This window comes from Peromyscus maniculatus, chromosome 2 (assembly GCF_049852395.1).
Source record: "Peromyscus maniculatus bairdii isolate BWxNUB_F1_BW_parent chromosome 2, HU_Pman_BW_mat_3.1, whole genome shotgun sequence".
Lineage (NCBI taxonomy): Eukaryota > Metazoa > Chordata > Mammalia > Rodentia > Cricetidae > Peromyscus > Peromyscus maniculatus.
In genome coordinates this window covers 81,791,465-81,813,686 of record NC_134853.1, presented here as the reverse complement: position 1 = coordinate 81,813,686, position 22,222 = coordinate 81,791,465, and the positions used below count along the sequence as shown (strand labels likewise).

Below are 22,222 nucleotides of genomic sequence, written 5' to 3'. Positions count from 1 at the left end.
TACTCTCAAAGAGGAAGTACTGTGAAAATTGTGCCATCTGAGCCTGGGCTGCCTCCTCCCCACCATGGCCAACCCCCACAGCCCATCCACTACCTTAAATAGACTGACTCAGAGACCTAAAAAAAGGAAGGCATGGTGAAAATGTCCTTTAGCCAGGGAACAAATTTAGAGCAACCTCTCTGTGAGTGCACAGTGTAGACTGACTTCTGGTCCCAGATGTGTCTTTTTGTCCTGGGCCCCCAACACAAAACAACGCCCCGCAAGGTTGCCATCATCGAGAACAAAGGGCGAGTGCATCTCCACCACGAGCAACAAAAGGCTCTCCAGAGTGGCTTTTTATACCCAAAGCCAAAGAAAGCTATAACCTGTGACCTCCATTCACCACAGGAAGAGTCAAAAACGCTTTCCCTGCCTTTGTAACAGAGAACATCTGCCCGTCTCAGGGGACAGTGTCTTTCCCAGTGACACGTTTCACACGGAGAGAAGCATTCTCTTTGCATGCAGCTGTCTACCCAGAACCTTCCTTGACTTGGAAATGTGTCCTCAGCTGTTCTACCCACAGCCTCTAACTTGCCTACTGGGTGCCAGTCTTGTTTATGGCTTAAGCAAGGAAAAGAAATACTGCAGATATAATGAGAATACAAGGCTTTTTTTCTAAACAAGGTTTCTCTCTCTCTCTCTCTCTCTCTCTCTCTCTCTCTCTCTCTCTTTCTTTTTTAAAGATCAGTTTTCATTATGCAGCCCAGGCTGGTCTCAGACTCACAGAAATCTGCCTGCACCACCACACCAGGCTAGTTTTTAGTCTTAATATGCATAGAACAAGAGAACATAGTAGAACCCACCCCGTTAGCATTGAAGAAGCCATGTATTGTTATCCAGGACTGGAGATGTGTTGTTATTGATAGAAAATGGAGTATTTGATGATCAGGTTTCTAGGAGAGAAGTGGCTTTGAGGGTGCAATACAAGCTACCAACAGCAGAAAGGCGGAGCCGGAAGCAGCTTTGAAGCCGGTCTTCCCAAACCTGCCCTGCCCTGGCCTCTCCCAGCCACACCGAGTTCTTCCCTGGGCAGGGTTTTTAAAGGACAGTTTCAAGCAGGAGGGCTGGGAAGTGCCGTCTGTTCCCTCTCACCTGACCCAAGTGGGCTTGTAATAACAGATTACATCCCAGGGTTGAGGAGGTCAGCGAAGGTATTTTCTTTTCATTATAAGTAATTAGACGACAGGAAAAGAGCTTAGTCAGTAAAGTGCTCACAAGCTTGAAGATTGGAGTTTGACCCACAGAAGCCAAGTTAACAAGCCAGGCATGGTGGCACGTGTTCATACTCCCAATGCTGGGGAGGTGGGAAGGGTCCCTAGGACTCCCAGGGCAGCCAGCTTAGCCTGCTTGGTGAGCTCCAGGGCCGGTGAGCAACCCTGTCTCAAAACCAAAGGTAAATGGTATCTGAGGAGCCATGCCAAATGTACACACACACACACACACACACACACACACACACACACACACACACACCTGGATTACTCCAGAATTACTAGAGAAGTAACATTATATCATGGACCAGATGAAAGCAACTCCACAAAACAAACACATTTCAATAAAAACAATCCAAGACCTTCTAGCTTGTTCGTTGTCCAGATTGACCCTGTTTTCCATACAAGAGGTCATACTGCTACTCATATCTTTTAAGATTGAATTGTTTCCAGGAATACCTAACCTCTTCCTGGGAGGAGTTCCGGCATCGTCAAAGGACATATCATCACAGAACACCCATACATGGATGGCACAACTGTCTCCAGATGAAAGTTCCTGGTAGCCTGGTTACTCTGCCCACAGGCCTTCCAGAGTTAGCTTGTTGAAGACTGTGATCTATTGTCCATGTGGGTTCAGAGGATGAGAGCCCATTTAGTGTCTATAAACTCTGTTGTGACTTTTCCTGGTAAACAGAAGAGCTCTTTAGTACAGTTGTTACTGGCAGAGGCAAACTTCTGAGACCTCTTCTTACCCTCTTGCACTCTTCTTTTTCTAATATTTTTTTAAAATATTTATTTATGCCGGGCGGTGGTGGCGTACGCCTTTAATCCCAGCACTCGGGAGGCAGAGCCAGGCGGATCTCTGTGAGTTCGAGGCCAGCTTGGGCTACCAAGTGAGCTCCAGGAAAGGCGCAAAGCTACGCAGAGAAACCCTGTCTCGAAAAACCAAAAAAAAAAAAAAAAAAAAAAAAAATTATTTATTTATTTATTTATTTTAAATGCAGGTTTTCACAACCAGCCTGGTTGACTAGACTAAATGCTGCTCATTCCAACAGGTTGAAATTCCCAAAGAGCAACTGTGCAGCCATAACTCTGTAACACATTTCCCGAGGGGTTAAGCACGGCCTCCTCTCTTCGGCTACCTCCCTGGAAACTTGTGTGTATCGTAGTGTTACTGACAGCAAGCAGGAACAACCCCTAAGTCCATCAACTTGAGAAAGTACAAAACCAAAACGAAACAGGGTTGGGGATGCAGCTCACAGCAGAACACTTGCTTAGCATGTGCCAGGCCCTGGGTTCCTGCCCCAGTACCCCAAAACAAAACCCCAAACAGTGACATACTGGCACACTCGTAAATCAAATGGTATTCAGCTATAATAGGGATGGGAATAATAGGAATGAAAAGGGTGCTGCCTGTGTTTTTTAAAAGCTAAAGGGAACTAAGTGGGTGTGGTAGCAGAGGCAGAGGCTGAAATAGGAAAGTTAGAATTCAAAGTTGCCCTTAGCTACATAAAAAGTTTGAGGTCAGCCTGGGCTACATAAGACCTTTTTGTTGTTGTTGTTGTTGTTAGTTTGTTTTCCAAGACAGGGTTTCTTCGTGTAATCCTGGCTGTCCTGCAACTCGCCCTGTAGACCAGGCTGGCCTAGAACTCAGAGAGATCTGCCTGTCTCTGCCTCCCCAGTGCTGGGATTAAAGGTGTGCACATCACTGCCTGGCTTTTTGTTTTGTTTTGTTTTCCAAGACAGGGTTTCTCTGTGTAGCTTTGCGCCTTTCCTGGAACTCACTTGGTAGCCCAGGCTGGCCTCGCACTCACAGAGATCCACCTGCCTCTGCCTCCTGAGTGCTGGGATTAAAGGAGTGCACCACCACCGCCCGGCTGCCTGGCTTATTTTAAGGGAAGAAAAAAAGAAAGAAAAGAAGGAAGGAAAGAAGGAGGGAAGGGAGGAGATTGATTTTTTAAAATATTTTTTTAAGATTTATTTATTATGCATACAGAAAAAGTGCCAGATCTCATTACAGATAGTTGTGAGCCACCATGTGGGTGCTGGGAATTGAACTCAGGACCTCTGGAAGAGCAGTCGGTGCTCTTAACCTCTGAGCCATCTCTCCAGCCCTGATTTTTTTTTAAAGGAACTGAAGTTTCAGAGCCTCTAGAAGGTGAAAAAAGGAACTGTGTGCTACAAGAGAATCACGCTGTGTAGCCCTGGCTGGCCTAGAACTCACTTTGGAGAAGCAGCCTGACCTGGAACTCACAGAGATCCACCTGCCGAAGAATTCTTCCTGCTTCTCCCTCTTGAGTGTGAGTACTGGAATGAAAGGCATGCACCACCACACCTGGTGAGATTTTCTTTTCTTTCTTTCTTTCTTTTTTTTTTTTTTTTTTTGTATTTTTCAATTTTCTTGTATTTTTGAGACAGGAACTTGTTAAGTGGCTTAGACTTGCCTCAAACTTCCATGTAGCCAAGCTATTCTTAAACTCTCAGCAATCCTCCTGCCTCCACCTCAATCCTCCTGACTTCCTGCACCACCACAAAGGGACTGAACCTAGGACCACACATGCTAGGCAAGGTTTCTACTCCTCCTTCCTTCCTTCCTTCCTTCCTTCCTTCCTTCCTTCCTTCCTTCCTTCCTTCCTTCCTTCCTTCCTTCCTTCCTCCCTCCCTCCCTCTCTCTCTCTCTCTTTCTTTCTTTCTTTTTTAAATTTATCGCATCTAGTTATGATGGAGATGTGCTAGGTCTTGTGAGAACATCCAGCAAGAATACTGGACAGAAAATGCCATGGGAGGAGGGGACATCTGAGCACTCAACGTGAAGAATGAACCAGGCTGGGAAGGGGCAGAGGGGAGGAGCTAGCTAGCCAGGAAACTGTGAGTAAAAGCCAAATTGGTTTGTTTTTTGTTTTTAAGTAGGAACACTTCCCCAATTTGTGTGTCATCCTTCAGCAGGGGACATGCTAATCTTTGCCTCATTCCAATTTTAGTACATGTAATGCCAAAGAAAGCAGAGCCATGGGGCTTTAAAAAACGAGGCACCTGCCCTTGAGTTTGGTCTGTTCTAAGGAGTGAGGAGGCCGGAAGGGCCTCAGACAGAGGGACTCATGGGATTGAAAGGTGACTGGCTAAAGACTGGATGGAGAGGGCAGGGACGGATGCAGAGATGTAGTGGAAGATATGGCGAGAGGTGCCCTGGAGTCAGGGTGAAGAGGTCTGAGCCTCATTCCCTGTGCAGAGGGAGCTGATCAGCCATGTCGGGCATTGCAGGCCTCTAATCACAGTTACTTAAGAGACAGAGGCAGGAGGATGGCAAATTCAAGGCCTGCTTGAACAATCATAGTGTGACCTTGTTTCAAAAGGATATAGCTCAGTGGTAGATTGTCTAGAATATTCTAACATGTTCAAAGTCTTGGGTTCAATGCCCAGGACTACAAAAACAAAAAGAAATAGCCAAGAAATGACGAGACAGACAAGTCCCTGACCTCTGTCTTGATGACTTAGGCCCAGTGGTGCAGAACCTACTTGGAAGGTTGGCCAAACAAAGCAGCAAGGTCAAGCCCAGTCTGTCTCTTTCTCTGCTTTTGTTTGTTTGTTTGTAAGGAGCTGTGATTATAGCTCAGCAATGAAGTATTTGCCTAGCATGTGTCCAATCCCAAGTACTTTACAGGGGAGGGGGCAGCACTCATTTTTAATTTCACATCTTCTGACATCTGAACTTTTAAAGCAGCAGCCTGGAAAGTTCCTGTTTCTGCCGCAAAGGGGATTCCCATAGCCAGGCAAGTTTTAGCAAACAATAATCCATGCCATGGACACACTCATTCATTCAGTGTCCGAAGAAACATTAACACAGAAAAAGACAACTCGAAGTGCTCCTGAAGTCTGATTGCCCTTTTCTTGTGGTAAACAGTGATGACATAAGCTGAAATAAAGTCAACATTTCTCCCCAAACAAAGGACAAGCACAGCGAAGCGAGCTGCTGGGACGGATCTGTACAGTACTGGTTTTCAGGCTCTGTAGCATTGGTAGTGAGCACTGTTCTCGGTAGAAACGCAGGATCTCACTGTATAGCTCTGGCTGGCCTAGAACTCACTATGTAGACTAGGCTGTCTTGAACTCACAGAGATCTGCCTGATTCTACCACCATACCAGACCACATGGTAGAACCTTTAGTGTATTAGTCTCCTGGGGTGGCTGTAACAAATTGCCGCAGAGAGAGTACTTTAAAAAACACAGCAATTCATTTTCTCACATCTCTGGAACGCCACCATCTGAAATCTTCATTGTTATTGCTGCTTTCCTCACCAGGCTCTGAGGAAGCTCTTTCTAGCACCTTCCAGCTTTTGGAGCTTCGTCAGTTTGGAGTTTAGTTTTTTCGGTGTGCTAGGGCTTACACAGAGCCCTCACACATGGGCTGCCCCCAGCTACCCTTCGCCTCCCCGTTCGGTTTTAGCTCGAGGCTGCAGAACTCCTATTCTGGCCGGCCTCTGTCTCTTCATATGGCCTCACACATGCCTGCTTCTTTCTTCTATCTCTTAGAAAGACACATGTCATTCACTTTAGCACCATCTGGTAAAAGTGGAGTGATCTCATCTCAAGATTCTTAATTATATCTACAAAGATACTTTCTCTAAGTTAAAATCACGTTCACAGATGCCTGAAGTTAGGACAGATGTTTCTTAGGGTGAAGGGGGGGAGGGCAATGGTCTTTATCTTAATTAGCTAACAAAGTAGTAGGTTTCTCTAAGGAATCTTTATATTTAGTTTTGGTTCATCCCCCCCCAATCTCCTCAACCTCCACCCCAGTGTATACACCCTCCCACCCACTATTCCCTCCCCTCACTTTCATATCACATATGTTTTATTACCCGCTCTCCCCGAAAGTCTTTTTTATTTATTTATTTATTTATTTATTTATTTATTTATTTATTTATTTATTTATTTATTTCCTCCTCATGGTTCCCTTTCTAGTTCCTGACCTCTATACCCATCTCTTCCCATTCATCAACTTTTTTCCTCGGCTTCCCAAGTGCTGGGCTTACAGGAAGGATCACCAGGAATGATCCCCTCTCTATGTAGCCCTGGGTGGCCTGGAATTCACAGAGATCTTTCTGACTGTCTCCAGAGTGATTAAAGGTGTGTGCCTCCATACCTAGCTGATTTTTAAAATAATATTCTTAATCATCTATGTTGTTTAGATCTGTGCATGGGTGTATACATGTATGTATGGGTATGCACATGTATGTACAGATGCCCAAGGAGGTCAGAGGTATCAGTTCTTCCTGGATCTGGATTGTGCACCACCTCACCTGAATGCTTAGAATTGAACTCTAGTCTTCTGGAAGAACAGTGCATGCTCCTAACTGAAGAGCCATCTCTCCATCCCCCTGAAGTTTTTTAGTAGTATACATTAATTGTTCAAAATGACAGGCTTCATTCTGGCATACCTGGATCATATTAATCCCTTTATTACCCTCTCTTGTCTCCCTTTTCTTCTCAAATAATCCTTTAGCTATACAGTGTTTTGTTTTGTTTTGTTTTGTTTTGTTTTTGTTTTTGAGACAGGGTTTCTCTGTGTATCCCTGGCTGTCCTAGAACTGTAGATCAGGCTGGTCTCAAACTTACAAAGATCTGCCTGCCTCTGCCTCCCAAGTGCTGCGATTAAGGGTGTGTGCCACCACTGTCCAGTAAGATGCAATGTTTTATGATTCACAATTCAACCAACTACACTGAGCAATTTTGAACTATCAAACAGGTTCATATGATGCTCCTGTCTACATTGATATATTTAGAAAGTATTTTCAATATAAAAGTTGGGGTCTGGGGCTTAGTTGATAGAGTGCTTGCCTGGCAAAAACAAGGCCTTGGGTTCAACCCCCCAGTATGACAAATAAATAAATACATAACAAAATGGAAATAAGCTCTTCATTCAATGCACATCATGTGGGTTGATCAAATCTTCTCCTGCCCCCTTCCCCTCCTTCCAACTCCTCCTCTGTCCCTCCTACCACCTTTCCATGTCTCAAAACAACAACACAAAACAAAAGGAAGGCTTTTGTGGTTTTATGTTTCCAGAAGAAAACATTCAGAAATGGCACGTACTGAAAATTCAAGTCATCCAAGGCGGGACAGGAGGAAGTCCTCCGCATCCAGGCTTTGTTAACTAAAACACAACAGAAGAGAGGAGGCAGTTTCCTTCATACCCAACCCAGTACAGTGGGGCCGCTGGTCCTGTTCATTAAAGAGCCTTAATCCATGTGATGATTTTCATGCATTTCATTTGCACGGCGCTTATTTCATTAACTTCAGATGACTCATTTTGTAAACCTCTGGCCATCACTATTCCTGCCTGAGTGGGCCATGTGCTGCCTTCCTGCTGACATCACTGGAAATCTTGAGTCTGAACCAAAGCTGCCCTGTGCCTCCATGACCTTTCTGCACAATGCACAGTGGGGCCGGACTTCTCAAAGCTCGGAATAGTCATGGCTGCTGCTCTGACCCCATGGAGGCTACAGTTTGAACTTAGCCTATTCTTAGACGTTCATGAATACCCTACAGCAGGCCCACTGGAGATCAAGACATCGATTTTTGGCTTTCAGAAACTTTCCGAGGGCCAGTGAGATGGCTCAGCAGGTAAAGGTGCTTGCAGCCAAACTTGACATTTTAATTCATTCCTCAGAACACAGACGGTGGAAGGAGAGAACTGACTCCTCCAAGTTGTGTCCTCTGACCTCCACACTTGTGTCCTGACACATTACAGGACCGCTCACGCACACCCACAGTTACACAAAATAAATAAAAATGTAACAAGATTTTAAAAAGCTTTTTTTGTCTGCTCCCAGATTTCAGGAAACCCTGTGTCTGTTTGCCTCAGTAGAGAGCAGGTCAGCAGGGCCAAGGGAACAAGCCACTGCCTCACTCTGACGTACAGATGACCTTGGAGAAGTCACCCGAGAAAGGTCTTACCTCAATGGCCATGTCTGCGTCGGTTCCTATGGGATCTGCAGTTGCTTCATCCCCCTGTAGCAGTGCACCGGACCACCCAGATGCTGGAAAAAAAAGGGGGGCATTTGAGCAAATGGATTTGTCCCAACTGATGGAAAGCTGCAACAGCTGTTATTTTGCAGATTAAACCCCACATGACTTGTAAGGGTTTACAATGAGTGGGAACTAGCATGTGGCTCCAGATCTACCTGTTGGCTGCTGGTTACCGACAAAGTTTCCTTTCCAAGGTACAGTCAGTTGGCACATCCTTTGTTTTTACCTAATTTCCAACTTTGGAGTCCTGTTCAAGCCCTGTATCTTTTTGTTACTCCTTGAAATATGGTCTTTGGTAGCTCAGGCTTGCCTGGAACTTGCTGTGTAGCAGAGGCTGGCCTCGAGCCCCCTCGTTCCATCCCCCCTCCCCAGGGTTGGTATTACAAGCTTGTACCACCAAGCCTCAACTGTATTGTAATCCTAGAATCTGGAAGGGGCTAGAATGATTTCCATAGGCATACAAGCCTCACACTGAGGCCCCACTTGGGGCTTAGAGTGAACCCCAAGCACAGAAATACACACACCTACTTCAGTACCCAACAGAAGTGACTCCAGTGCCGGGCATGGTGGGCTACACCTGTAAGCCTGGCACTCAGCAGGGGGATTACGAGTCTCACAACAGCCTGGAATAACAGCAAGGTCAAAGACAGCCTAAATAACTTACTGAGATCCTGTCTCCAAATATTAAAAAAAAAAAAAATCCACAAAGCAACAACTAAATAACTCTACATTAGTTCCTATTTTCAGTTCCACATACACACCAGAAATAACCAGTCATTTACTGTCATGTTTTTTTAATTTAATTTTATTATTATTATTTCTATCATCAGCTTGATACAGTACAAATTCTTATCCTAATAGAGAAATGTTTCACTGATGCTTGCCCAATGATTGAGTAAAATCAAAACTTATTATAAGCCACAGTCATCCTAGGGTCCCCCCTGCTATGGAGCCTCCCTGGATCTGTGGGTTGCAGTCTCATTGTCCTTTGCTTTATATCTAGTATCCACTTAGGAGTGAGTACATACCATGTTTTTATTTATTTATTTTAGCTTCATTGTTTGGAGACAGAGTCTTGCTATGTCACCCAGACTAGCCTGGAATTCTTGACGTAGCCCAGTTGGCCTCGAACTCCCTCCCACTCTCCTCCTGTTGGTGCTGGGGTTAGAGGTGTGCACCACCATGATGGGCTTGGCTCCTTTCTTATGTTGTCAGGCTATCGGCAAATGCAGATATTTGGCAAGAGATGGTTTTATTCCTGAGGTAGATATGGCAAAGCATGCCCCTAATACTAGCACTCCATAGGCAGCAGTGAGAAGATTGTCCAAACTTCAAAGTCTACTTCAAAGGTTTACATAGCATTTCTACAAAGTGAGTTCCAGGCCAGTCAGGGCCACAGAGTGACCCTGTCTCATGTCCCATAAAAAGAGCAAGAGAAAATGGATGTGGCATTCTAGTTTTTAAAATGTTCATAGTGATATGAGGATAGAAATACTGATGCTCACAGACCACAGAGATCAGAAGAGGGCATTGGCCTCCGCTGGGAGTAAAATTGCAGATGGTTGTGACCCACCATGTGGGTGCTGGGAACCGAACCCAGGTCTTCTGCAAGAGCAACAAGCACTCTTAATCGCTGAGTCATCTCTCCAGCCCAAGGAATACTGTTTTAAAAGCTGGACGTGAAATTCTTTCATGTAGAAAACTGTGTTTGGGGGCGGTGGTGGTGCATGCCTTTAATCCCAGCACTCGGGAGATAGAGGCAGGTGGATCTTTGTGAGTTTGAGGCCAGCCTGGTCTCCAAAGTGAGTTCCAGGAAAGACGCAAAGCTACACAGAGAAACTCTGTCTTGAAAAAAACAAAAACAAACAAACAAACAAACCAAAAAAAACTGTGTTTGGAAAACAAAGCAACTTTATGGATCTTCCAGTTATAAAAACGTGAGTCTCCACTGGTGCAGTAGTGGCATGACCCTTAGGGGTAACCAACCACTTCCTGGTTAGATTTGAGGCCTTGCTGCACAGGAAGGAATTCACATCTGGCATTGTAAATCTGGTCAAAAGCTCCTGGCTAGGAAGATCATGAGCTCTAGCTGGGAAGCTATTGCTGTTGTTGGACATGTTAAGTCGGCCATGTTGCTGCCCCTTCTGTATATTCGTATCTGTGCCCATAGATCAGCTTTGGTCAGAAAAGCTTCTTACGTGCAGTGGGTCACAGCTGCTGCAGAGCTTCATGACTGCTCAAAATACTGAGAACAAGCAATTGCTGAATGTTCAGCCCTAAATGGGACATCTCTATCACTCCTTCCAAGGCTCAGGAAATATCAGGGATGAGGAGGAGGAAAGGAAAGAATGTACAAATTGAAGGAAGGGCCCAAGGATGTTGTGGAATGCTGACTCCCCCGAAGGAGATGACCATGGCACTCACAGCAGCTGTGATTATTTCAGGAGACCTGTACAAGACTGGGCTGGCCAACATTCCACCATGGAAGAGGCTGGATCTTATGAGGCTCCACTCCTTCCTGAGGAGCCACAGGCAGTTGATGGTTGCAGGGGGAGGGAGAGACATTTTCTTCAGTGATGCAGCCACTGGTAAAGTGCCTGTGATGCTGTAAATAACCCCTTACTCATGCTTCTGTGAGTTCCAGAGAAGACTTTCCATCCCACCAAGATCCATGACTAATTACTATTGAACAAATGCTCAAAAAGCTCAGATGTGGAATGTTAAAAGACATTCCAGACACACACACACACACACACACACACACACACACACACACACACACACTGCAATTATTAGTTACAAAGTACAATCTCCTTTTATATGAAGAAGATATTGGAATAATTTGACCTAAGTCTTGAACTCTATTATACATGCATGCACACACAAACACTGTATTTCGATATAAAGTGACCCTCACTTTAGCTTTTTGAGATAGGGCCTCATTATAACTTATGTTCTTCTAAAATTCACTCTGTAGATTCAACTGATCTCAACTGAGGTCAAAGCAATGCTCCTGCCTCAGTCTTCAAGTATTAGCATGAGCCAATAGGCCCATCTCCATAAACTACTTTTTTTTGGTTTTGTTTTAAAAATTATTTTATTGATTTACAAGTGTGTGTATGGCAGGGATGGAGTGTCCAAAGAGGCCAGAAGAGGGCATTGGATCCCCTGGAGCTGGAGGTTCAGATGGTTTGGAGATACCTGACAGGGGTACTAAGATTTGAACTCTTGTCTTTTGTCAGAGCAGCGAATACCCTTAATTACTGAACTATCTCTTCAGCCCTTGTTTGTTGGGTTTCTGAGATGGGGTCTCATGTAACTCACATCGGCCTTGAACTCATACATAGGTAGGGTGATCTTGGATGTCTGATCCTCTGATATCACCTGAATACTGGGATTACCACCACCTCTGGCATCCATGAGGGGCTTTTAAACAACCACTTTCCTCTCATGCTGCCTTTTTACAGCTCAGCCCCACCCCCACTCCCTCAGTGCTGAAGGGTGAACCCAGGCCAGGGCCCTGTGCTAGCCAAACTCGCTTAACATGTCATTGCTCCAATTTTTATTTATAACTTCTCTGAGAAGAGAAACAATATTTGATATTATTTCTACAATCTAAAAATACCTTTGTATTTTTTTATTCCATGTTTCAAAGAACAGATCAAACTTTCAGGGGGAAAAAAAAACCCATCTCCCTCCCAGCAACACTAAGTTTTCATTTCCTTGTTGTTAGAGATACAGAGAGCCGTCATCCTGTGGCTCACTGTACTTATGCATACTCCATCGGGGACCGTTTTAGAAAGGTGTCTCAGGCACAAAGGAATCCATGGCTGTGACCGATTCCTTATCGCTTTGTCGCATCTTCTCACCTGGCTAGAGTCAGATGAGTGAGAGCTCGTTCCCGGCCACTGACCTTCCCCCATCTGCAGGCACTGACCGGGCTCTGCTGTCTCACATGGCTCTTCCGCTGCTGATTACACTGTTGAGCGTGTGTGTGAGAGAGCTGACAGGGCAGAGCAGCTGAAATGAAACAGCCAAGTCTGGGAGAAGCCAGGGACTCAGGATGATCTGTTGGGAGAGGGACCTGGGCCGGGAGCAGGCAGCAGGCAGAGGACTGGAATACAGCAGCCGGTAGATAACATAGCTTTGTGTGTTTGAACACGTGGAGACATTGTAACCCTGACCGATGATGATAACATGGCATCAGTGAAGAGGTCTTGGGGGTGCAGCCACTTAGGGGACTCAGGGTAAGCATGGGGTAACTTCATTTGGGTCATTGTTAGTACAAACAGGGAAAGAGGGGGGTGGGAGATGGCTCAGACATATAGGAGCTGAGATCGACTGCGGAAACAACAAAGTGATGTCTCCATTGTTACCCTCAGTGGGAATGTCATTCAGGGTGTTTGAGGATGCAGGCGATAGGTTAGTAAGTGGAGGATTTAAAAATAGAAGACAGAGCTATTAAAGACATGCTTTTAATCCTAGCTCTCAGAGGGAGGAGGCAAGTGGATCTCCGTGAGTCTGAGGTCAACGTGGTCTACATAGTGAGTTTTAGATCAGCCAGGGATACATAGTAAGACCCTGTCTCAAAACAAAACACCCACAAACAAACAAAAAACCAGAAGACACATTGGTTGGTGTAACATAAAGTCTCGAGCTAGGATGGCATTAGAGGTGGCCGAGTCTCTGGCCCTATTACACTAGTCAAGCTCTGTAATTCTTTTGGCCTTCCTCTGTTCCTGAGAAGGTCACAGAAGCACCATGAGTCATGAAAATGTCCAGAACTCAGAAAGGGGAAGAATTTCCCTCCTTACTTAAATTCATTTTGTTGTTGTTGTTGTTGTTCCTTTGGGTAGCCCAGGTAGGCCTTGAACTTCTGATCCTCCTGCCTCAGCATCCTGCGTGTTGGAATTACAGTCCTGCACCACCATGTCCAACTTCCCTTCACCGTTGAGAGAAGCCTTCTCTTAAAGCAATCGGTACCCCAGCTGATTCTCAAAATGCAATGTGAACCTAGTCCTAAACCAGTCACGGGAAAGAGATTAAGCATATCAAAACTTCCCAGATCCACCTCCGGGGTGGGGAGGGTCTCGGCACATGGCTACCTAGAAGAGGAACAAATGTGCAAAGTGGGTTCTTGGCCAGCGAGAAAGAAAGGCGATGACCATTCTTTGATGATTAGCCAGTGTAGTCAGCCCGTCAGGAGATGACAAGCGTGTAGATCGCTAGTGAGAAATGCATATTTGAACGCAGGACTAACTCAGGCCCTTTTGGGACTCAGCCCTCCAGGACCAAGCCTTCTATGGCAGTGTCTAACCTCAGCCCTACAATGGTGTCTCGATCCTCACTGGGGGTTGGGGACCGAGGTCCTGACACTTTCGCTGACGATTCTGCAGACTAATAATGTCTGATCAGAGCTGATTGTAGTAAGTGGGAGTGTTGCAAGTCCAAGAACCAAAATTATCCTGGTCTATCTTTAATCTTCTTAATAGCCATTTATCACCCGCGTCTCTGCCTGACTTAATATTCTTTGACTATGAGGTAAAACTTTTGGATGTAGTAACTAAAAACAAAAACAGAACAACCACAAAAACCCCATCAGTTTCCCAGACCCCTAACGCTGAGCACTCAACAGATAACACCTCAGATCTACAGCAGAGATATGCTGCTGTGACCTGCCTACTCCTTGTCCTCACCAGTGTGGTGTTAAATGCACTGGTTTGTGCCTGTCCCTTATCTTATGGCCCTAGAAGTTCATATAGCTGCTTCCATGGTGAGTCATGTCATTCAGGGCAAGCCGAATCTGTGTTCTCAGTCCACGGCCACTCATTTGGCTCAGAATACACTATCTTTTATTCTTTTTGGAGCAAGACTTGTATTTTGCATTGGCAGAGCTCACAGTTCTGACCTTCAGCCTCATTTCTGGGGACATGAGTCGGGAGAGCCCTGTGTGTGTCTCCATTCTTTGCTATCAAGGCTGCCTCACTGGCCCCATATCCATTAGCTTATAAGCACCCGTGGCAGGTCCTGGGCCTGATATAGACTTGGTTTTATTCCAATGAGAAGGGTTAACTTAGGATGGTCAGTTTGGGGAGCAGGAACTTGGCAGTACTCAAAAGAGGAAAGAAGGATGAAGCTAACGGCAGAGGGAAAAGTCCCATGTCTCAGCCGATGCATTCAAGGCCAAAATAATGACAGCCCATAATGGTTGGCCTCATGCTCCAGGGCTGGGAAAAGACCTTCAGGTAGGGACCACATGGAGATGCTATCTATCAACAGATAGATATAAATCACCAGGGGTGTGTGTGTGCGTGACCTGGAGTGCTTTCAGGATAGAGTCTGCCACTCACCAGCCCCATCCCTGAGTGGGCCCAGTGAGTCCAGTACCCCATGCAAGCTCATTAGCCCACACTGAATGAGAACGGAAGAGGCTTCAAGGCTGCAGACTTTGTTGTTGTTTCTCTGCAAGGAACCCGATGAGTTCTCCGCTCCTGCAGCCCCTTCTCATGGTCACAGTCCCACCACGGCACAAGGTCAAGCTCATAGGACAGCTGCTGTGAACTGAGGGCCAGCTGAGCCACAAACAGGGTGGAGAATTAAGGCTCCCAGTGATGACTTACATAATTAGGGGTATGGTAAGCGTAGAGGAGACCGTAGAAGGCCCTTGAGCACTACAGCGACTCTCTTGTTCACTGAGACTTTCTGGATCCCTTCTCCACAGCTTTAGATGATCCATCACAGTTATTGATTCAGATCTTAATTCATTGCAGTTTTTCTCCTCTTCATCAACCCAATGACCTTGGCATCCAAAGAGCCACGGGAAGTGTACAGTCAGACCTTTGAACTCTGTGCTTCTGAGGAGGAAAGAGCCTGTCCAGGTCCCACAAGCAGTGCTTTGAGGCTGTCCCTTGACAGAGAAGAGTTGTCTCTCTCCCATCCCAGGCTTCTTCCTGGGGTACAAAGTCTACCAACCCAAGGAGAAGATGAGCTCACTGGGAAATAGGAAATCATTGTGCTCTGTCAGAGAAGACTGGTCTTAGGGGCCATGTTCCACCATTTTCATTCTCATCCTCATCTGAGCCTCTGTGTGGAGAGCCTCAGAATTTATCTTCCTCTTAATTGCCTTTGGCTCCTAGGATTTTAAAAACATCTCATTCTGTTCTTGGAGGAGTTCTCAGCTGGGTGGTTACAAAAAAAATTAGCGGAACTTCAGAACAATGATTTGCCTTTAAACACTGGCTCTCGGAAGCCTCACCCGAGGATAAGCTGATGGGGCCTGCTTCCTCTGGGTGGGAAGCCCTGCCCAGGGTTTGGGGGAGTAGAGCAGGATGTCACCCACCCAGCCTGACCTATTCCAGGTAGTGTCTCATCCTTCCTGAGGCCCAGCTTTCTCCTGCTTGGGGCGGATGGTGATGCCAGGCCCCGAGAGAGCCTGTAGAAGCAATTGAGGCAGGGGCCTTCCTCCTCCAGGACGCCTCTTAACCTGGAGGGTTCACTGGGGTGGAGAAGGAAGCTTCACCTCTTAAATGATAAAGGGTTTTCCTCCAAATGGCCTAGCGGTTGTTGGACCTCACTTTCTACCTCTACCTTTCTACCCTACCTGAGAGGGGAAGCCTCCCTAGGTGCCTCTGAGGAGGCTGTGGTGGCTCACATCTGTAATGCCAGCCTGAGGGGTCTCAACTAGGAAGGAAGGTTGTGAGTTCTAGGCCATCCTGAGCTACAGAGTGTTTAAAAACAACCTCAAAAACACTTCCTCCACAAACCAAAAACCTAAAACAAGCAAAATAAACCACCAAAGAAAAGTCTATAGCTTGCCAGGTTGTTGTTAGGTCTCAAACCTGGGGCAGACAACTGAGGTGCCTATTTAACATATCAGAGAGGACCTGGCAGCCAGGTTTTCCCAGCATCCCTCAGTCCCTACCTGTTAGAGGGTGTGACTGGCAATCTGTGCCCTCTACCCTGAACTTCTCCAGCCAGGGGCTGGTCTGCCCTCCCCCCAGCTGCCCTTCCCTACATAATACAGGCATTTGGTTACCCAGCCCTTTCGTCCACCCTTTACCCTCCTGACTCTCCCCTTTCCTCACATCCCTGGCTCAGGGGCGTGGTCACTCTGGACTCTTCCAGATGTCTCTGGCTGTGCTCCCCTCATCGACAGAAGAGTCGCAGGAGCAGTCATGTCCTTCCTTTTTTATCTTTTCTCATTCCGTTGTCCTGTGCCCTTTTGACATCATAGATTTTATTCACCAACATGGCAGCCAAACTCTACCCAAGAGATACGTGGGACAAGGATTTGCCTATGTGTGTGTTTCACTTACGCCTCCTATAACCCCATCAGCCAGATACAACATTATCCCCACTTTGCAGATGAGAAAACTGAGTCTGAAAAGTATTGAGCTAGCAAGTGGTAAAAATATCCATGTGTTTAAAGATGTATTTAGTTGTTTTTATTTTTATTTTTATTTATTTATTTTTTTTTTTTTGGTGTGTGTGTGTGTGTGTGTGTGTGTGTGTGTGTGTGTGTGTTTGAGACACAGACTCTCTACATAGCCCTGGCTGTTTTGGAACTCACTATGCTGACCAGGCTGTCCTTGAACTCATGGAAATCTGCCTGTCTCTGCTTCCCTTGTGCTGGGATTAAAGGCACGTGCCATCATACTCGGCAAGATTTATTTTTATTTGGCGTGGATGAGTGTTTTGCCTGCATATGTGTATGTGTACCACTCATGTATGTGTACTAGTGCCCATGGAGGGCAGAGAAAGCATCAGAGCTTCTGGAACGGAATTACAGATAGATGGTTGTAGACCACCATGTGTGTGTGGATGCTGGCAACCAAACTCAGGGCCTCTGCAAGAGCAGTAAGTGCCCTTACTTCTGAGCCATTGCTCCAGCCCTGTTTTTGTTGTGAGACAAGGTCTCACTCTACAGCCCAGGGCTGGTCCCCAAATAACGGAGATCCTCCTGCCTAGCTTCTTACGGAATCAATGTTTCTGAGCACATAGGCTGTTTGTCTATCCTATAAACTTTGCTAAAACCCCATGATGAGTGTTTTGCTTGTCTTTAGAGATGGGAACAGGATTCTTGAGGACACGGTGGAAAAGAAGATCCAAAGAGAGGGGATTCCCTGGGGCTTCATGTCAGGCTGGTGTCTGAGTTCTCAAAGCTCAACTGGAAGGAAATTTGTTATCACTGCTTTAATTACATCCTCATTTACTAAGTAACTGTTCCTTGCAGACAGTTTAGTAACCCATCCAACAAACACAAAAGGCCCCCTGCTGTGGCTTCCAGTCTAGCAGGGAAACAGAAGAATCAATATGCAATCAGTTTCTTAGTTGTTAAAGCACACCGACCCCTCAGCAGGGCCTCACTCCAGGGCTAACTGTAACACAGAAGACTGCTAATCAAGTCTAGTTTGGAGACCAAAATGTAGGAAATAAATATACATAGTTACCAGTTGAGATTGCTACTATGAATAGAAAAGATTTCAACCGCGGGGTCCCTGGAGCACACACACCCAGGCGGGCCCCAGGTTCAGGCCCACGTGACTCAACAAATGTTCACATAGGACTTAGGGGATGCTCTGTGGCAACCAGGATTCAAACAGTGAGAGAGAGGGGGGGCGGAGAAAGAGAGAGAGAGAGAGAGAGAGAGAGAGAGAGAGAGAGAGAGAGAGAGAGAGAGAGAGAGAGAGAGCTTGCTTCAGAACACATTAAGCATGGTGGTGGCATGCCTATAGTCCTAGCTTACAGTGACAGGCAGATCCCTGGGGCTGGCTATTGAGCCAGTCTAGTCTAGTCTACTAGAGAGTTGGAGGCCAATGAGATATGGTTTCAAAATACAAGATGGAGGGTGCCTGAGAAATGATATGTGAAGTTGTTCTTTGACCTACACACACACACACACACACACACACACACACACACACACACACACACAATCACTCACTAATGTGTCACTGTATACATACTCACATGCACACACACGAATATGCATACACTCACATACATATGCACACATTAAAACACACACATGAACATAGACATGCACACATATGCATGCATATACTTACATACACCCATACTAAAATGCACACATATGCACACATACATGCAAACACTGACATACACACATGCATACACACACTAAAATACATACACACATACACCAACACACACACAGAGCTCCAGGACACAGTGCTCCCGGAATCTAGGACAATCTAGTTTGCAGAGGAAAGCAGAAGAGCAGAGCTCTAGGAAGACAGAAAGGATGAAGCATATGAAAGCATCCTGGGCCTCTGAGCTTCAGCTTGGCGTTAGAAACCCAACAGAGAGCCCAGGGCACGCTCTCCACATGGTACCTGGGATGAGAAGGCAGTTTGCCGTTTCTGCCTGACCCTCTTCCTCTAAGCATGAGGTGAGGAGGAATGACGCTGTCCATAAAAATAGCTATTGCTTCATCAGTGTCTGTCATGTGTCTTCATTGTTCTGTATTTCATACATATCGTTTCATTAATAATATTTTTAAAAACATAGGAGCTGTTGGGCTGGGGATGTAGTACTTGCCTTTTATCCACAGAGCTCGGGTTCCATTACCGGCACCACATAAACCCAGCGTTTGGTAGGTAGAGGCAGGAGAATCAGGAGTGCAGTCGCATCCTAGGCTACACTGAGACCTTGAAGAGAGCCCGGGATGCACAAGACTCTGTCTCAAAGAAACGCAGGGGCCTGGGGATGTCTCAGTAGTTGAGAACTCTTGCTGCTGTTGGCAAGGACCCGAGACTTCAGTTCAGTTCTCAGTGCCCACTCCAGCTCAAGGTGATAGGACGCCCCCATCTGGCCTCCTCAGACACACACATATGTGGCATACATACGCCATACATATAAATAAAATTATTAGTAAGTAAATCTTAAAACAACAACAGAACCCAAGTTAAAGAAAAAAGTAGGCACCATTATTGTTTAATTTTTATGAAATAAGTAGACAGCAAAAATGAGACTTCAAGCAGGTATGGTGGCTTGTGCCTATAATCCCAGAATGAGACCTTGTCTCAAAAACAAGAAAAGGAAAGGCAGAGGGGAATGCAGTAGTTTGCCTAAGAACATATGCACATAGGCACCTTTGAACTTGTGCATACAGACTACACACTCACAGCCCATGTACATATTCATACATGTGTGCACATGCATACGTGTATGTGTGCACAAGCCTGCGTATATGTGGACACGAAGCTAGCTCCATCTGCCCAGAGGACTTATGCCTCTTTTGAAGGGGAAAACTGTCTTCCCTACAGCATCAAAAGACTGGATCAGAACACTGGGTGTTTCATCTCCTGCTCTATTCTCAAAGGTCTTCTCAGCACCCTTCTGTTTAGGAGGGGGAGACAGACTCCAGTCACAGGAAGGCAAGAGCAGAAAAGCTGCCTGGTGCAATTTTAAATGAGTTTTAGAAGACCCTTGTGGTCTAAACTCATTCTGAAACCAGTTGTTTCTGAGGCCTGTGCCTGTGCTTAGAAATCAAGACCCTTCCAGGCAACTGTGTGACCCACAGGCATCTCAAGGACTGTTCCCCCAAAGAGTTCCCATTGGGGCAAGAGACTAACAGCCTGGTTTACTCTTTTATTCTTTTGTAAGGTTTTCTACTTCAGTAGGGTTTCTCCGCAGGTCCAATACAAAATTCTGCTACGCTCTCCACGCACCTGAGCAGACAGACAGGTTGGACGGCCTCGTTTGCTTAGGTGGAAAGATAATTGATATTTACACACACACACACACACACACACACACACACACACACACACACACACACACACACACACTATGAAACCAAATTCAAATTCAAACCCAAGCCATTGTCTTGGATCCAGTCTCCATTTGGAGAAAATGCCTTAGCTAATAAATAAAACTCCAGGACTGGAGAAATGGTTCAGCAGGTGAGAGCATTTGTCACTTTTACAGAGGATGAGTGTTCAGTTCCTAGCGCCCAAGCAGCAATTCACAACTGACTCTAAATCCAGTTCCATGGGATCTCATGCCCTCTTCTGGACTCCTTAAATCTCTGTACATATGCGGAAAACATTCACACACATAAACATTTTTTAAAATGTTAAATAATTAAACCTCTAGGGCAGTCGGTGATGGGGGTCACATTTGGCCTTTGGATTCTTGGGAAAGTCAGCCAGGTGAGTTGTGTGCGTTCATTTTCCCACAACCGTGGCAGACAGAATCCTGGGGGATGCTTCCTTCTCACCTTCCAGAGTCACCCTCTCCACCCCTACTCCAGAGCACAAGCCTCTCAAGTTCCTGTCTCAGGTCTGTGTCCTCTCTCACATCCATCAAAAACTTCCAAAATGTAGCCATGGTCACGTTGTCCCCTACTTGTATTTCTGTTGTGTGCCAGGCTGGGGCTAGGACACTCTGATGCAAAGGTCCAGCCCTGTTCTCAGGGATCGGCAGGCAATATGGGAGGTGAGTTTCTCCTAGGTAAATGGATTTCCATCACTGGCCCATCTTCTGGCCTTCCTTATCACACAAATCTTCCCTAGATAAGTGGGCATGTCTACTCAAAGCTCTAGATATCTTTCCAGACTTCCTTTTCTGTTCTGGCTTTGGAGGGACATAGTAGAGTGAGCTCATTCAGGCATTCAGAAAACCCACTTGGAACAGATAGAAAAGAATTAAAAATGCCTCTGTGGCCAGGCGGCGGTAGTGCACGTCTTTAATCCCAGCACTTGGGAGGCAGAGCCAGGTGGACCTCTGTGATTTCGAGGCCAGCCTGGCCTACAGAGTGAGATCCAGGGCAGGCACCAAAACTACACAGAGAAACCCTGTCTTGAAAAAAAAAAAAAAGCCTCTGTGTAAAGTTCATGAAAGGTCTGAAGGTAATCCTTAGACCCCTTGACCAAATGGTGACCCTTCTAGCTTGTGGCCATGTTATGGTAGGTTGTCATGGCAACTTTAGCACGTGAATACATGTGGGTACCACTAGGCAAAGGCATAAAAGGAGAAAGCCCTGACCCACACTGGTGTGAGCAGAGGCAGTTCACAGAACCAGGTAAGTGGTAAGGTTGTAAGTCAGAGCTTCCTATCAGGGTCAGGCCCAAGGAAGGGATACCATGGGGAGGGGATAGATGTCTTCTTGGGCAGGAGCTTAAAAAGGCTGTGTGTAGGAGCAGCAGCAGGAGCCAGACTGCAGAGAAAATAAGAATGAGTAATGGAGGCTGGGAAGGCAGGAGGTGGTCAGAATGAATTCCAAGGCTTGGCTGGGTTGCTGAATGCTATCAGCAGTCAGTCTGTGATATGTGTGGGGCGGAGGAGGGGTGGTTTGTTAAAAGAATTTGAGTCTGAGCAGCTCTGGGCTGGATATCCTGAAGACGGTAGATTAGTTTATGATACAGTTTTTTTCTTTTCTTTTTTCTTAAATTCTAGCATGCTTGTATGATTGGAAACAGACAAGGCCAATAGTTATCAAAGTTAAAACCTCCACTGGGAGTCTGGTTTGATTACTGGAGAAGTCAGGAGCTGGACCCCAGCCACTGCCAAAGTTGATTTGGGATGTATCCACAAGGCAACACAAGAGCATTTTCGACCCGAAGACGTCTTTCCTCAGCTTGTGAACACAGACGCGAATTCTTAGAGCACACATGACTCACAAGGACCCAGGCTCCCTCAGTGATGTGCTAGACTGCAGGGAGAAAAGTCTGAATGTCACTTCTTCTCCTCCTTCCCTCCAGCGGTTAAAAAGAATTCCACTTTGGCTAGCTCCATGTCTGTCTCTTTCTTGCCTTTTAAAGAGAGTTCAGCACTTGCCAGCCCAGTAGCCAGGCCTTTATAATAGAAATTGGGGACACTAAATAGGAAGAAGCAATCTTAGTGACAGGAGGAAGGCTGAATGGGGGAGACAGATGCAAAGCTGCCTGGTTTGAGACACTGAAGCAGAGGAAGAACCG

At 46.0% G+C, this 22,222-nt stretch overlaps 1 protein-coding gene and 1 non-coding gene across 9 annotated transcripts in view; both read right to left on the bottom strand.

The window, feature by feature from the left end:
• Palm2akap2 (PALM2 and AKAP2 fusion) overlaps positions 1-22,222 on the bottom strand; it is a 477,882-nt gene that overhangs the window by 130,648 nt on the left and 325,012 nt on the right. For all 8 annotated transcript variants that reach the window (XM_016003786.3, XM_016003787.3, XM_006985282.4 and 5 more), the window contains one exon: positions 8,208-8,290. In XM_016003786.3, the coding sequence (XP_015859272.1) occupies positions 8,208-8,290 (83 nt within the window). The remainder of the gene's footprint in view (positions 1-8,207; positions 8,291-22,222) is intronic.
• Positions 4,152-4,253, bottom strand: LOC121827708 (U6 spliceosomal RNA). Its single transcript, XR_006070022.1, has one exon. It is a non-coding gene; the product is annotated as a U6 spliceosomal RNA (small nuclear RNA).